The sequence below is a fragment of the Crinia signifera genome, chromosome 4 (genome assembly GCF_055691185.1).
Source record: "Crinia signifera chromosome 4, ASM5569118v1, whole genome shotgun sequence".
Classification (NCBI taxonomy): Eukaryota; Metazoa; Chordata; class Amphibia; order Anura; family Myobatrachidae; genus Crinia; species Crinia signifera.
In genome coordinates, this window is record NC_139220.1 from 19,765,192 (window position 1) to 19,778,644 (window position 13,453).

General features: G+C 42.5%; 1 protein-coding gene across 2 annotated transcripts in view; it reads left to right on the forward strand.

Annotated features, from left to right (window-relative positions):
* AMN1 (antagonist of mitotic exit network 1 homolog) overlaps positions 1-13,453 on the forward strand; it is a 60,868-nt gene that overhangs the window by 32,522 nt on the left and 14,893 nt on the right. The window contains exon 7 of one of the 2 annotated variants that reach the window (XM_083181334.1): positions 10,196-10,237. The exons of the other annotated variant lie outside the window; for it this stretch is intronic. Coding sequence (XP_083037460.1) covers positions 10,196-10,237 — 42 coding nt within the window. The remainder of the gene's footprint in view (positions 1-10,195; positions 10,238-13,453) is intronic. 2 annotated transcript variants of the gene reach the window in all.

The following is a 13,453-nucleotide window of genomic DNA, read 5'->3' on the forward strand; positions in this document are numbered from 1 at the left end:
TATACAACGAAGTTTTGAATGTCCCAGCAGTTATCTCAATCCGCACATCGAGATACTGTATGCTGCTGCTGCTGTGGTTACAAGTGAACCTAATGTTCCCTGGAATCGAATTCAGGTAAAACACAAATTCTTTGAGCATATCCTCAGTGCCAGTCCAAACAAAAAACAAATCATCTATGTATCGAACATAACAGTTAATAAATTTAGAATACATCAAATTAGATAGAATGTGAGATTTTTCAAACTGATACATAAATAAATTGGCGTACGATGGGGCCATGTTAGACCCCATCGCCGTCCCGCGTCGCTGCAAAAAAAAGGAATTATTGAACAGAAAATAATTCTTGTTTAACACAAGTTGCATTAACAAAATCAAAAATTCAATAGGTGGACCTTTATACTGAGGACTGGCACTGAGGATACCTCGCACTGCATCGATGCCCTCCTCGTGACAGATGTTCGTGTACAAACTGGTGACATCAAGGGTCACCAGTATACTGTCCTTGGCCGGCCGGCCAAACGCTTGAAGCTTGTTCAAAAAGTCAGTGGTGTCGTGCAAGAAATACGGGCTGGCTTGCACCACCGGTTGCAAGAAAAAATCTATGAATTGCGACACCGGCTGACTTAGAGAACCCATAGAAGAGATGATTGGTCTCCCAGGTGGGGAGACCAACGACTTGTGTATTTTAGGGAGACAATACAGGAGTGGAGTAACAGGAAAATCCTGTGTCAGGAACTGCATTGTCGTTTCATCCACCCATGTATTGTCATACCCCATTTGTATAATGGAATCAAATTCCCTCTTATACTTTTGCGTGGGGTCATATGTCAACCGAAGGTAACATTGTTCATCAGCCAACTGGCCTTCAATTTCAGAGATATAGTAATCTCTATCCAGGATCACAATTCCCCCGCCTTTGTCGGCGGGGCGAACTATGATCTCTGGATTGTCACGCAAGGCCTGCACGGCCCTGGTCTCATTTTTAGTGAGATTGGAATGATACCTACAAGGTTTCTTCAAGATGGGCATAACATCTTGCTTGACCAACCTCATAAATGTATCAATGGAGGCATTAGGAGAAGGGGGGTCAAACACACTTTTGGGTTTGAACGGTAATGCCGGAACAGGCATCAACGACTTGGGTTGGCGAAGAAAATAATCCTTTAGACGCAATTGTCTATGGAACCTGAATAGTTCAGTTTCGCAGTCAAAGGGCTTCTGCCTGTGGGTCTGTACAAAGGAAAGCCCCTTGTTGAGGACCGATATTTCATCGGCAGTGGGGGTGTATTTAGACAAATTAAACATAGTTATTTCTGAGGGCCCCTTCGGCCCCTCCCCTTTGTGTTTGTTATGCTTGATGCCCCCTCTCCTGCAGCTCCTTTTTGGCCCTTTGCTGCGTTTCTGATACCAGGCTTCCCGCCTAAAAAAACACTCTTATTAGATTGGTCAGAATCAGACTGTGAGGTCTGAGAATCTAAATCAGTAAAGTGTACTTCACGCCTTCTCCTATTGGATGCAAACTGTTCCCTCCATGGGCGTCTAATGTTTTGCCCTGTCAGCCAGGGGTAAACCCTCATCTCTCTATAGTCATCCTTCACTTTTTTGTATTTTGTTTTCTTGAAGGATAACAGTTCTGTTTTAAAATTATTAACAGATTCCTCAAGTTTGGCCAGCCAGTCTACGGACGTATCAGCTTTTAAAGTGGCAACACCTTCACCCTCACACAACGATATTTCTCTCTTAACACCCTCGATGTCGGCATTCACCTGCTGGACCACTAGTACAATTAAATCAAAACTGCATTGATTCAAAATTGCACACCAGCTCTTGCAAAATTCTTTATTAGCTCGCCCTAGGGTTGGCTGATTTTTAATTCTAAAGCCTCTTGGTATAAAGCCTTCCCTATGATACTGGGATAGCGTGAGTCCGTGTAATTCCAATTCCACCAGCCTCTTTCTGAGGCGCAAGAGATCTGCGTGGATTTCAACTGGACTATCCACATCAAAAGCTAGTTCCCGAGTGTCTGAGAACAGAATTTTGTTTACATCCTTATCAAGGAACCTTTTTGTCCCTGTGAGATCACCGACATCAAAGTCCATGGTGTATGTGGCAATAGGAAATGAACCACAAATGTAAAGAAATAACGACAAAAAAATAAAAAATAATAAAAAATGTAGAAAAAAACGTTTTCTTCCAACGATGTAGTTTACTTATCCCAATTCAGCGGTGCAATCAATAAAAGTTCCAATGGAACAATATTCAAACCACAGAAGTGATCGCACAACGCTTGCTGTGTGTAATTGGTTGACTGTGCCCGGTCATAAATCAATATTCAATACATCACTGTCTCAACAGCGAACACCAGCACCAGTCCATGTAAGAATTTCAAAGCATGTTTATTAGTCCTAGCCAGGACATCTCAATGCTCAAGTGTAAAATATAGTGACATGACACCCAAACAGGCGAATACTCATCATATCAAGCAGACATCATAACGATCCTCGACGGCCGTTTCGGTGCCCAAAGCACCTTTTTCAAGAGGGGTCATCAACCAAATGGCAGCTAAGAGATGCCTTACATAGGGTCCCACCACGCCAACTCACCTGTTGCGTTCATCGCTGATTGCAGCAACCGCGCTGTACACTCAGGACGCCCATCTCCATTCACTCCCCGCCTGGTGACGTCATCCCGGAAGTTACTTCCGGCAGACGGAACCAAAAGCTGCAGAGCTAAAGGAAGGGGACAGCCGAGTGGTTCCCAAGCGCCGGAAGCTGTCATCACAACAGCGTTCCCGTTGCTATGGTTGCCCGTTTGCAAGTGCACTCACAGTGCAAATAGATTGCATACCACGTCCATAAACACATTGTTCCAGTGCCAGTTGTATATATTATCGGGCAATAACAATAATCCAAACAGTGCAATCTTCTGCTGAAGAACGCAGTGAAAACAAAGAAAAAACATATATATAAGAAATAAAACAGTGTTGCCAAAAAGACGCTAATTTGTGCAGCAGCCGCTGCAAACAAATATGAATGATCCAATAATAGTGTTCTAATAATAGTGGAGCTAAATCAGCAGGCTCCATACCAGGAATTTACGGGTTGCCCACTAATCATTGGATCATTGCATCCATAAGCTCAAGTAGTAATAACAAAATAACAAACAGACAGACAAACATCGATGCAGTGCACATCATTATAGTAAATGAACCACAGCGCAATAATACTAAATGAAGGGTATCATGGTAAATTCTTCATTAAGCCCATTGGGCTGCAGGGCATTAAGCTCATAGATCCAGAAATTTTCTTTCCTCAATAACCTCTTGTGCCTATCCCCACCACGTCTCAGGGGGGGTACATGATCTATAGGCATAAACAAAAAGTCTTTGATGGAATGTCCTGCTTCAACAAAATGCCTTGCTACTGGCGGAGTGGTCGGCTCAATTTTGCTGTATGCTTTGTTGATGGACGACCGGTGCATCCCGATCCGCTCCTTGAGCATACGGATGGTTTTACCAACGTAGATTCTACTGCAGGGACACTTGATTAAATAAACCACGAATTTTGTTTCGCAGTTCATGCAGTGCTTAATAGAGTATTCCTTGCCTGTGTTTGGGTGTGTGAACTTGTCGGTCTGAAGGATGTGTCGGCAATTGACACAACCTGAACATTTGTATGAACCAGGTTGCTTGACCAGCCAGTGTGCTGGTTGATTCACTTTAGGGCTTACATCCGAGAAAGTCAACATCTGCTTGAGATTTTGGCTCCGTCTGTAGCAAAAGAGCGGCGGTGTCTGACATAATGTTCCCAATATGGGATCAGACCTTAGTATATACCAGTGTCTCATTATTGACGCTTTGATCGATTTAGACGCCACTGAGTGTGTGTCTGTAGGATCTCATAGACACATTAGGGGGATATACATGAGTATAAATGAAATACATTATAATCCCTTATACACAGCAGCATATATAAACAATGAAAGTGTCAGTGCATAAAACGTACCATAGCCGGCTGCGCGGATTGCCATTAGTCCAGTGGACCGCAAGATGGAATGCACGCCACCGGAACCGAACGTTCGTCACCAGGGTCAAAAACCGGGAGACGCAGCACAAGGGTACGCGATCGGATATGGGTGTGCGTGCTATGAAACGCACTTGGAATGCACCCATTATGTACAAGGGAGGGGACATAACAAGGAGGCACAGTCCGGAAGTGTTTTACTGTGCCAATTTCATCATCGCGCTGTGCTGCCGGACGCAGGAGGCAAGGGAGGGAGCCGCACATAGGGAAAAGAAGAGCCGCATGCGGCTCGCGAGCCGCGGGTTGGCCACCGCTGATCTAGTGGAACAGTGACTTAGACAGGATATACATTTAACTGTATCAGCTCCTTGTAGATGAGACATTCATGGTTTAATCCTAGTGCAATATGGGTCTTGTAATACTTTGTACTGGTAGGAATCATAATATGTTATAAGAAATATAATGTTAAGTAAGATAAACGCTATCAACACATACATTGAATATCACACTGTTTAATCCCTTTGTAACAATCTGATCCATTCCATAAACACTGAAATCCCACAGGCCATAACAAATCGCGGATTTACTCATTATCAGATAGAGATGTGTTGTTTCCCTTTATTAATTGAGCAAGCAGGTTTCTATGTACAATGTATGTTTGTTTCCAGTATAATAATGATACACTAGTATAAAGTGCCAGGAGCAGGTGACCCGGTGTAGGACCGAGTACAATCCACAGGTGTGTGTGCAGCAAGGATGGGGATCAGGCCTCAGAACCATAAAATGTGTTAGTCCATTGTTCAGTTATATGGTAGGCCAGAGGCAATGATAAGGATCAGGCCAATGAAACCAAAACCAACAGGTCAACCATTTATTCATGACCTCTGCCCCAGGCGAAACAGATATTGTTACACAACCAAGCAATCAAAGGGAAATCTTTAATGAGTAAAGAAATACCAAATTTTAGGATCTCAGAGATTGACCGGGCTCAGCACCTCAAGGAGAACACGTTTTATGACACATGGGAATCTGACAACTCTGTAATTATTTACCAGTTTTGGTAAGTGAATTTTGGGATAAAAAGAGGGTACTCGTAGCTACAGTAGTTCGTGCAGAGGGACAGAGAGGATCAGCAGAAGGTAGCTATGAATTATACGCTCACATAGGGCGGTATTCAATGTGGATTTTGGCGATGTGCAGCGAATCCTGTTTAGGATTCGCTGCACATTCGCCACTGGTCGCTGCGTTCCGGAGCCTCGCCGGCTCCGGTATTCAACGAGTCAGGGGCTCGCTGCCCCTGACCGGCGAATATGAGCTCCTGCGGCGAACGCCGCAGGGAGCCTGAGGACGGTGGCAGGCAGGGAGATGGAAGTCTCCCTGCCTGCCCCAGAACGTTTGTGGGGGGGAGGTGGGCTCCCCGGGTGCCAGGCAGCACAGGCTGCCCCCCGGGGGTGCCAACAGGGGACCGGGTATATTCACTACACCCGATCATGAATATGTAATGATCGGGTGCAGTGAATATATGAATATCTAATGAGCGGCTCGGCTCCGGCCCCCTGCTGGCTGGTCTGTGTAAAAAAAAAAAAAAAAATATATATATATATATTCATGTGCTTACAGCACATGAATAAAAATAGCATGCCCCTCCTCAGAATAAAATTCCAGATTTTTTTACACCAATTGTAAAAAACAAAACACTTTATTTTAAAAGTTCACCTTCCACTTCACCATAAAAAGATAGCGATTGCTACTCGGTGAATCATGGCGAAAAAAACCTTGAAATGTATTCGCCATCTGGTCATTGAATAGGGTGATTCACCGTTTTAGTCAGAAATTCGCCTTACAGCACAAAATCGCCATAAAAACCTGGCGAATCAGCCTCATTGAATACCGCCCATATTCTTGCAAATGTACAGTATGTGTAATAGTTATGTAAGTTTGTAATAGTATTTGTTTTGTTACGTATTGTGACAAGGATCACATACACGGGGAGTCAGATGAAGACTTTGATCTTTATTTTATGAAGCAGGTCACAGCATACCAGATGAATTCCATAGGCAAGCGTAGTTACAGGCAGCAGCATACAGGTAATCACAGCATAAACAGACTCTTGCAATTGCTCCAGTGGTCCCTACCACAGCCCACGCCCCGGCCTATCGCTTGGGCAGCTTAATCCACCATCAGGAGCATTTGCACCCTGCCCTGGAAACACTTATATCAGGAGATCCCAGGTGCTGCCGATTACACACCTGTCCCCTGCTACTGCTCCAAAACCTGGTCAGGATCCTCCACATTACTATCTCATGTGGCTATATGCGGTCTCTGCCACAGTATGTATTATGGTTAAGGAAGCGTAAATAATTAGAAGACTTGTTATCATTGTGTTTTTGTATAACCCAGAATAAAACGTGTTAGTAAATACAGAGTTGGTGTTCCAAGTCTCTTGAACTAATTTTTGGAACCATAGAAGTTTATACTGCATACATTATATAAGGCCTCATAAGGTGTAGTACAGGTTGAGTATCCCTTATCCAAAATGCTCGGGACCAGAAGAATTTTGGATTACGGAGCATTCCGTGATTGAGAATATTTTTATATTTCAATGAGGTACCTTGAGGTTTCTTGCATTTATGTTGTATAAACACATGAAATACACACAAATATATTTTATTTGGGCATGAAACATGAAAAAAAGTTTGTGTCCTATCTCAGGCACTGAATTCAAATGCCAATCAATCGTTTTCTTGCACATATCATATACTCAGTATTTCTAGTTACATATCATATCCTCAGTAATGCCAGTTACATATCATATCCTATATGCCAACCTACAGGCTTGCACTTGATTATAACAGAGACGTTTTGAGGTCAATTTGATGAATTGTATCAAAGTAATTTTCTCACAGCATCTTATCAACATTGTTTCAACTGTCAGCAACTTGTTTGCAAAGCATTGAAAAATATACTCTAATGCCCCTTTCAGACCGCACTTTAAAAACGGTATATTGCCGTTTTTTTACCGTTTTAAAACGGTAATGTGTGCGGTCTGAAAGGTGCAGGACCACTTAACCGGTTAGAAAAAAACGTTTTTTTCTAACCGGTTAAAATGCAGGGTCCTACCCGTTTCAGAACCGGTATTTTATGCTCAAAATCGGTTCTGAAACGGTATTTAAGACCCAGCCAATGAGCTGGGTCCTAAATTCAGCACAGTGAATACTTAATGAGCGCTCATTAAGTATTCACAGCACTGGAGCCCCCCCCCCGCGCGCGTGTCGACGCCCCCCCCCCCCCCCCCCCCGTGTCGACTTACCCCGTGCCGGTATCTCCGTTGTGGTTCCCGGCACTGCAGCTCAGTATGCTCGGAAAGCACTTATGAAAAAAGTGTCTTTCAGAAAATGGCTGCCCCCATACGAAAGACAGTTTTTTTAAACAGGGTTTCCTATGGGGCAGCCATTTTCTGGAAGACACTTTTTTCATAAGTGCTTTCCGAGCATACTGAGCTGCAGTGCCGGGATCCACAACAGAGGTACCGGCACGGGGTAAGTCGACACGGGGGGGGGCGCCGACACGCGGGGGGGCGTCGACACGCACAAGGGGGGGGGGAGGGGGGAGTTGCACGGAGGGGAGGGCTGAAGGCTGCACTGGCTTTGACCCTGTATTTGGAAAGTTTCCAAAAACGGGTCTGCCAGTGTCAAAAAATCGGCACTTAAACGGTAATATACCGTTTAAGTGCTGCGGTGTGAAAGGGGTTTTATCTGGCAGACCGTTTTTGGAAACGTTTCCAAATACAGGGTCAAAGCCAGAGATGCGGTCTGAAAGCAGCATGAGTGGCTTTTCAGATTGACATGCACACAAGAACAGAATAATCAACACACACAGTGCAATATTTTAATCGCTGTACTTTCTTATTTTCCTTGATTCTGCACAAATACTTGTTTGTCTATACTTCGCTGGCTTGCAGCATTTTTAAAATGATCTGAATAAAAGGTATATTTTAAACTCTATTTTTGTCGGTGGAAACTCTCAAACTAAAACAACATAATTTAAATCAGTTGAATGAGTGCCCCAAATTGGGAAATATTTTCTCCTTTTGTCAAATATCATGTCCTCAGTAGTGCCAGTTACATATCATGTCCTCAGTAGTGCCAGTTACATATCATGTCCTCAGTAGTGCCAGTTACATATCATGTCCTCAGTAGTATATCAAAAGACAGAGTAAGGATTGTCAAGGGTGTGGTGCACCAGAAAAGAAAAATTAATTTTAACACATAAAATATACCTTTTAATGGTTTCTTTTAAAACTGCGAAATATACAAACTAACATATAACATAAAACGGTGAGTACAGTGATTTTTAAAAATTGCACGTGCGGTGTCAAATGCAATGCCTCCTACTGTGGCGATCCACTCTCCTAATAGTTAATACACGTGTGTGTCCCTTTCAAGTATCTGATGGCTTACACTAGCCTTATTACAGATATCAACGGGTGGGTGTATCAATACGATGGAAATTTTTATTTGAGTGGTCTGTATAAGTATCACTAGTGTCTCTTATTGAATGAGGTTAATGTCCCTGAGTACATGCTGGGGTTGAACTGGTGGGATTGGTACCTTTGTTTAATGTGGATAATTGCTGAGAGATATATAGGGTAGTCTCAGATTGATCCAATCCCTCAATCCCCTTGTGTGTATGATATTCACAATGTGTATGGTGTTAGGTGCACACTTAGATTGTGGGTCCGATATTGGCCTTATGGCAGTATGTTAGGCCATTTTATTATTGGGGGATAATTTCCCAATTGGGTCCCCTTTTTTTAAGGCTATTTACCACAATAAACGGGTTATTGCACTATCTCAAACCACCAATACTGATTTTATACACATATTGCATGGGCAATGTTAGCAGGGAAAAAACGTGTCTGCTGGGTGACCTAATCAGAATAATTCCCTAGTTATAGGTCTATTGATGTACCATTGATGCTCACAAAAAAACAAAAAAGGGGAAGGGGTTTTTTAACAGCAACAATAAGGACAGTGACAATATTTGTCTATAATGGGTAACTGTCCTGCTGTCAGTAACCCTTATTTAATGGCATTACCAATAATTGGTTGTAGCGTTCTTAATGGTCTCCACGGGGTTTTTAACAGTAGATTATGAGGACAGAGACACTGTTTGTCTGTAAGTAACTGTCCCGCTGTTATTAGCCCTCGTTGCGGAGTTGCATTTTAATACAATGTATAATATGAGCCGCTACATGTAGTTAGGTCGAGGTAGTGACCGTATATGTTGGTTAATCTTGTAATCAGTGGTACACAGCCGCATGGGAACGGAGCGGTCGGGTCTCTCATGCGGGGCTGGAGACCAGATTATGTAACCCTCTCGGGTGCTCAAAGGAGTCCCAGGAGCTGTTAGGTTCACGTTAGGCAGACACAATAAATTATTATAATAGTTAAATCATTAGAGTCCTTACAAGGACTAGCATAGGAGACACAGTGATCAAAATATCAATTATCAATAGGAGTCCTAACAAGGACTATATCATAGCACAGATTTGAGGCATGCAAGTGAAGCGACCGCACGGCTAAGGTGGCCGGCGTACGCTTCGCAGATCTTCCTCAGGGCAACCTGCGCTGTTATCCTGAGTGAGTTTAAGTAAGTAGTGTATCATTTGAATTGTCCAATCAGCGGCTTCCATCACCGCGTCATGTCCATAGCGTCATCTGTGTGACGTGGGCTTTAGCACTATCGCTGGATACGTCTATTCAATAGTGAGTTATCCACCATTATATAGTTGTGCATTGTTCATTTTATAATCACCGACATCGGGGCTGATTAGATATCAGTCAGAGCTCTAGCGGTATATTTTCATTTTAATTATGGACATCGCAAAACATCAGCGGGCAAACTGTGTCCCGTATTCTACTTGGTAGGTGTGATTGTAATCGCTGTATAACTCGTTTGTCACTGAAGCTCTTTTACTGGGCTTCTTCTCGTAGGTGATCATTTGAAGTGGTAAGTATCACATCTGTAGGGTTGATGTCAACTGTGAGCGGGAGGCTCCATTCATTTGTCAGATGGTACATGAATTGGTATCCTTTATTGATCAGAGTGTTCAGTCCGATATTAAATGATTCGAGTATTATAGTGTTAATCAAGTTTTGTCTTTCTTTAGCAGTGTATCAACCTAAAGTATCCCGGGTACTGGGGCATTCAGGTAAGTGATCATTTTAGGACGTGTGCGTTTAGCATATTCTTATGATACAGTATGATATCACCGGTTGGAAGTAATAGGACCAAATTTGTCCAGATTCTCAGTGTGGGTTAGTCTTGTTCCATTAGTATTAATATTGGGCTCCAAAAGTTTCCTGGTGTCGACTATTAGTTGTTATATACGATAATAGTTGACCAGCTCTATATTGTTGTGTGCCAGTGTGTGGGGTTAGTTTAGGTGTAGTTTCCTGGTGATGATGGGTGAAGTCGAGGATGGGAGAAAGGGGGAGTGGAGACCGCTAATAATTTCATGCCGTCGACATTATGATGTGTCGATTGTTGGGTCATCACAATTGAAGTATGTGTTTGCTGATCACAGCGTGTCGATTAAGGGTTCATCAAATTTAAAATGTGAGTAAGTGGTCGTAGGATGAAATTAATAATAACAACTCATCACCGCGTCATGCCCATAGCGTCATCTGTGTGACGTGGGCTTTAACAATATCGCTGGATACATCTATTCATTAGCGAGTTATCTACCATTATATAGTTGTACATTGTTCATTTTGTAATCGCCGATATTGGGGCTGTTTAGATATCAGTCAGAGCTCAAGCGGTACATTTTCATTTTTAATAGCGGACATCGCCAAATATAAGCGGGCAAACAGTGCCCCGTACTCTATTTGGTACGTGTGATTGTTATCGCTGTATAACTCGTTTATCACTGAGGCTCTTTTACTGGACTTCTTCCCGTGGGTGATCATTTAAAATGGTAAGTGTAATATCTATAGGGTAGATGTTAACTGTGAGCGGGAGGCTCCTTTCATTTGTCAGATGGTACATGGATTGATATCCTTTATTGATCAGAGTGTTCAGTCCGATATCATATAATTCGAGTATTCTAATATTACTCAAAAAGTGTATCGACCGAAAATGTCCCGGGTACTGGTGCATTCAGGTAAGTGATCATTTTAGGACGTGTGAGTTTAGTATATTCTTGTGGTACAGTGTGATATCACCGGTTGGGGGTAATAGGACCAAATTGTCCAGATTCTCAGTGTGGATTCGTCATGTTCCATTAGTGTTCATATTGGGCTCCAAAAGTCTCCTGATGTCGACTATTGGTTGTTATATACGATAATAGTTAACCAGCTCTATATTGTTATGTGCCAGTGTGTGGGGTTGGTTTAGGTGTAGTTTCCTGGTGATAATGGGTGAACTCGAGGATGGGAGAAAGGGGGAGTGGAGACCACTAATCATTCCGTGCCGTCGACATTATAATGTGTTGATTGTTGGGTCATCAAGATTGAAATAAGTGTTTGCTGATTACAGCGTGTCGATTAAGGGTTCATCAGATGAAGTGTGAAATGTGAGTAAGTTAGTGGTGGGGTGAAGTTAATAATATAAAGTTGGGGAATAAGGTCTGGTAGGATTGGGTCCTGAGCAAGTAAAATAAATAAATAATGATAACTGAAAACGTTGGTGCACAAACTGTAAAAAATCAAAACAAAACACTGTGATATACTGCTAGGATGTTATAGTTTTATAAATCCATATTCATCAATGTCAGCATGCATTTGCTGTATGTGATGTTAGGGGGTGTTATAGGGGGTAGTGACATCCAAGTGAGGTAATATGTGAGTCTTCAGGATCTTTTGGGTTAGTTGGCCCATATATTCATATTGGGGATGATAGGATAGAGAATTGGGATATGGTAAGATATTAGATAAATGGTTGATACCCTAAGATGACAGGGTGATATCATAGGAAGCACAATGGTCATTCGACTTATCCCAGGAAGGCTGCATAACTATTCTCCTCATTGAGACCCCGCGGGGTCATTGTGTCCATGAGAAAAATAAGCCTGGTTTCCTGTTTAAGCAGTTCCTTGTCTGTGTCTCCTTTTCTGATGCCTAGATTGACTTGTAGCATGCCAAATGCTTGTAGACCAGCTGGATTGCTCTGATGGTTCTTATAAAAGTGTTTGGCCACTGGGGTCAGATTTTTCATGTGCATTTTGTCCCTGCTGGCATTACGTATACTGGACATATGTTCGAGTAGTCTTTGTTTCAAGGGTCTGATTGTTTTCCCAATGTATATACGTTTGCAGGGGCATGACAAACAGAGAATGGAGGGAAGAATACAGGGACAACAGGCGATACAGAAACTAGAAACATCAGACAGTCTCCGTATCATTAACCTTACCGATCATGTCCTAACCCCCACACAAATTACAGTACTCAGTAAAGGCCTCTCCTTCAGTCCATCGCAATCATTCAACCGATTTGATTTTGAACGGGATGTAAACCTATTCGGGAGAAAACTCATCCTGAAAAAACTGTACTGCAAACAGGAACAATATATGTCACAGAATATGAACCAATCACAGGATCAAACTAAAATCACAGACTTCTTTTCAAAAGAAGATACTGATGCTCTTGCCATACTGGAAGAATTAGCAAATGAAAATCTGGAGGTTTTAAATTATGACGAACCAAGAGAGCTTGGAATAACCAACACTCCCCTAAAAAAGAAATCCAAATATTATCCAGATTTCAAACTCTGCCCACAGGTCAAGACCTATATGGATTTGGTCAGTAGGGATTTGGATTCACTTGAGAAGCATAAATCTGACCACTTACCAGGCAACCTCACTAGGGAGGAGAGACAGGCAATCAACCAAATCAGTAAATGGGATGATACCATCGTCAAACCCTCGGATAAGGGTGGTAATATTGTCCTGTGGGGTCGTGATAGATATATCCGAGAATTGGAACGTCAACTCAAGGACAAAAAATGTTACCAAAAACTGACATTTAATCCCCTGGAAAAATACCAGACTGAATACAGGAGATTGCTAAAAGGAGCCCTAAATGAGGGCATCATCACAAAATCACAATTGGAATTCCTGGACATAGAACATCCTCGGGTAGCAACACTATATTTGCTGCCCAAAATCCACAAGGATGACAAAAACCCACCCGGGAGACCAATTGTCTCGGGAATGGGGGGGCTCACAGAACAGGCAAGCAAATTCGTTGATCACTGGTTGAGAAAATATGTCCTTACTTTGCCATCATACATCCGTGACACTATGGATGTGCTTAATAAAATCCAGGACGTAATTCTCAATAAAGACTGTTGGCTCATTACTCTAGATGTGGAAAGCCTCTATACGAGCATTATACATGAGCATGGCATTAATGCCATCAGATACTTT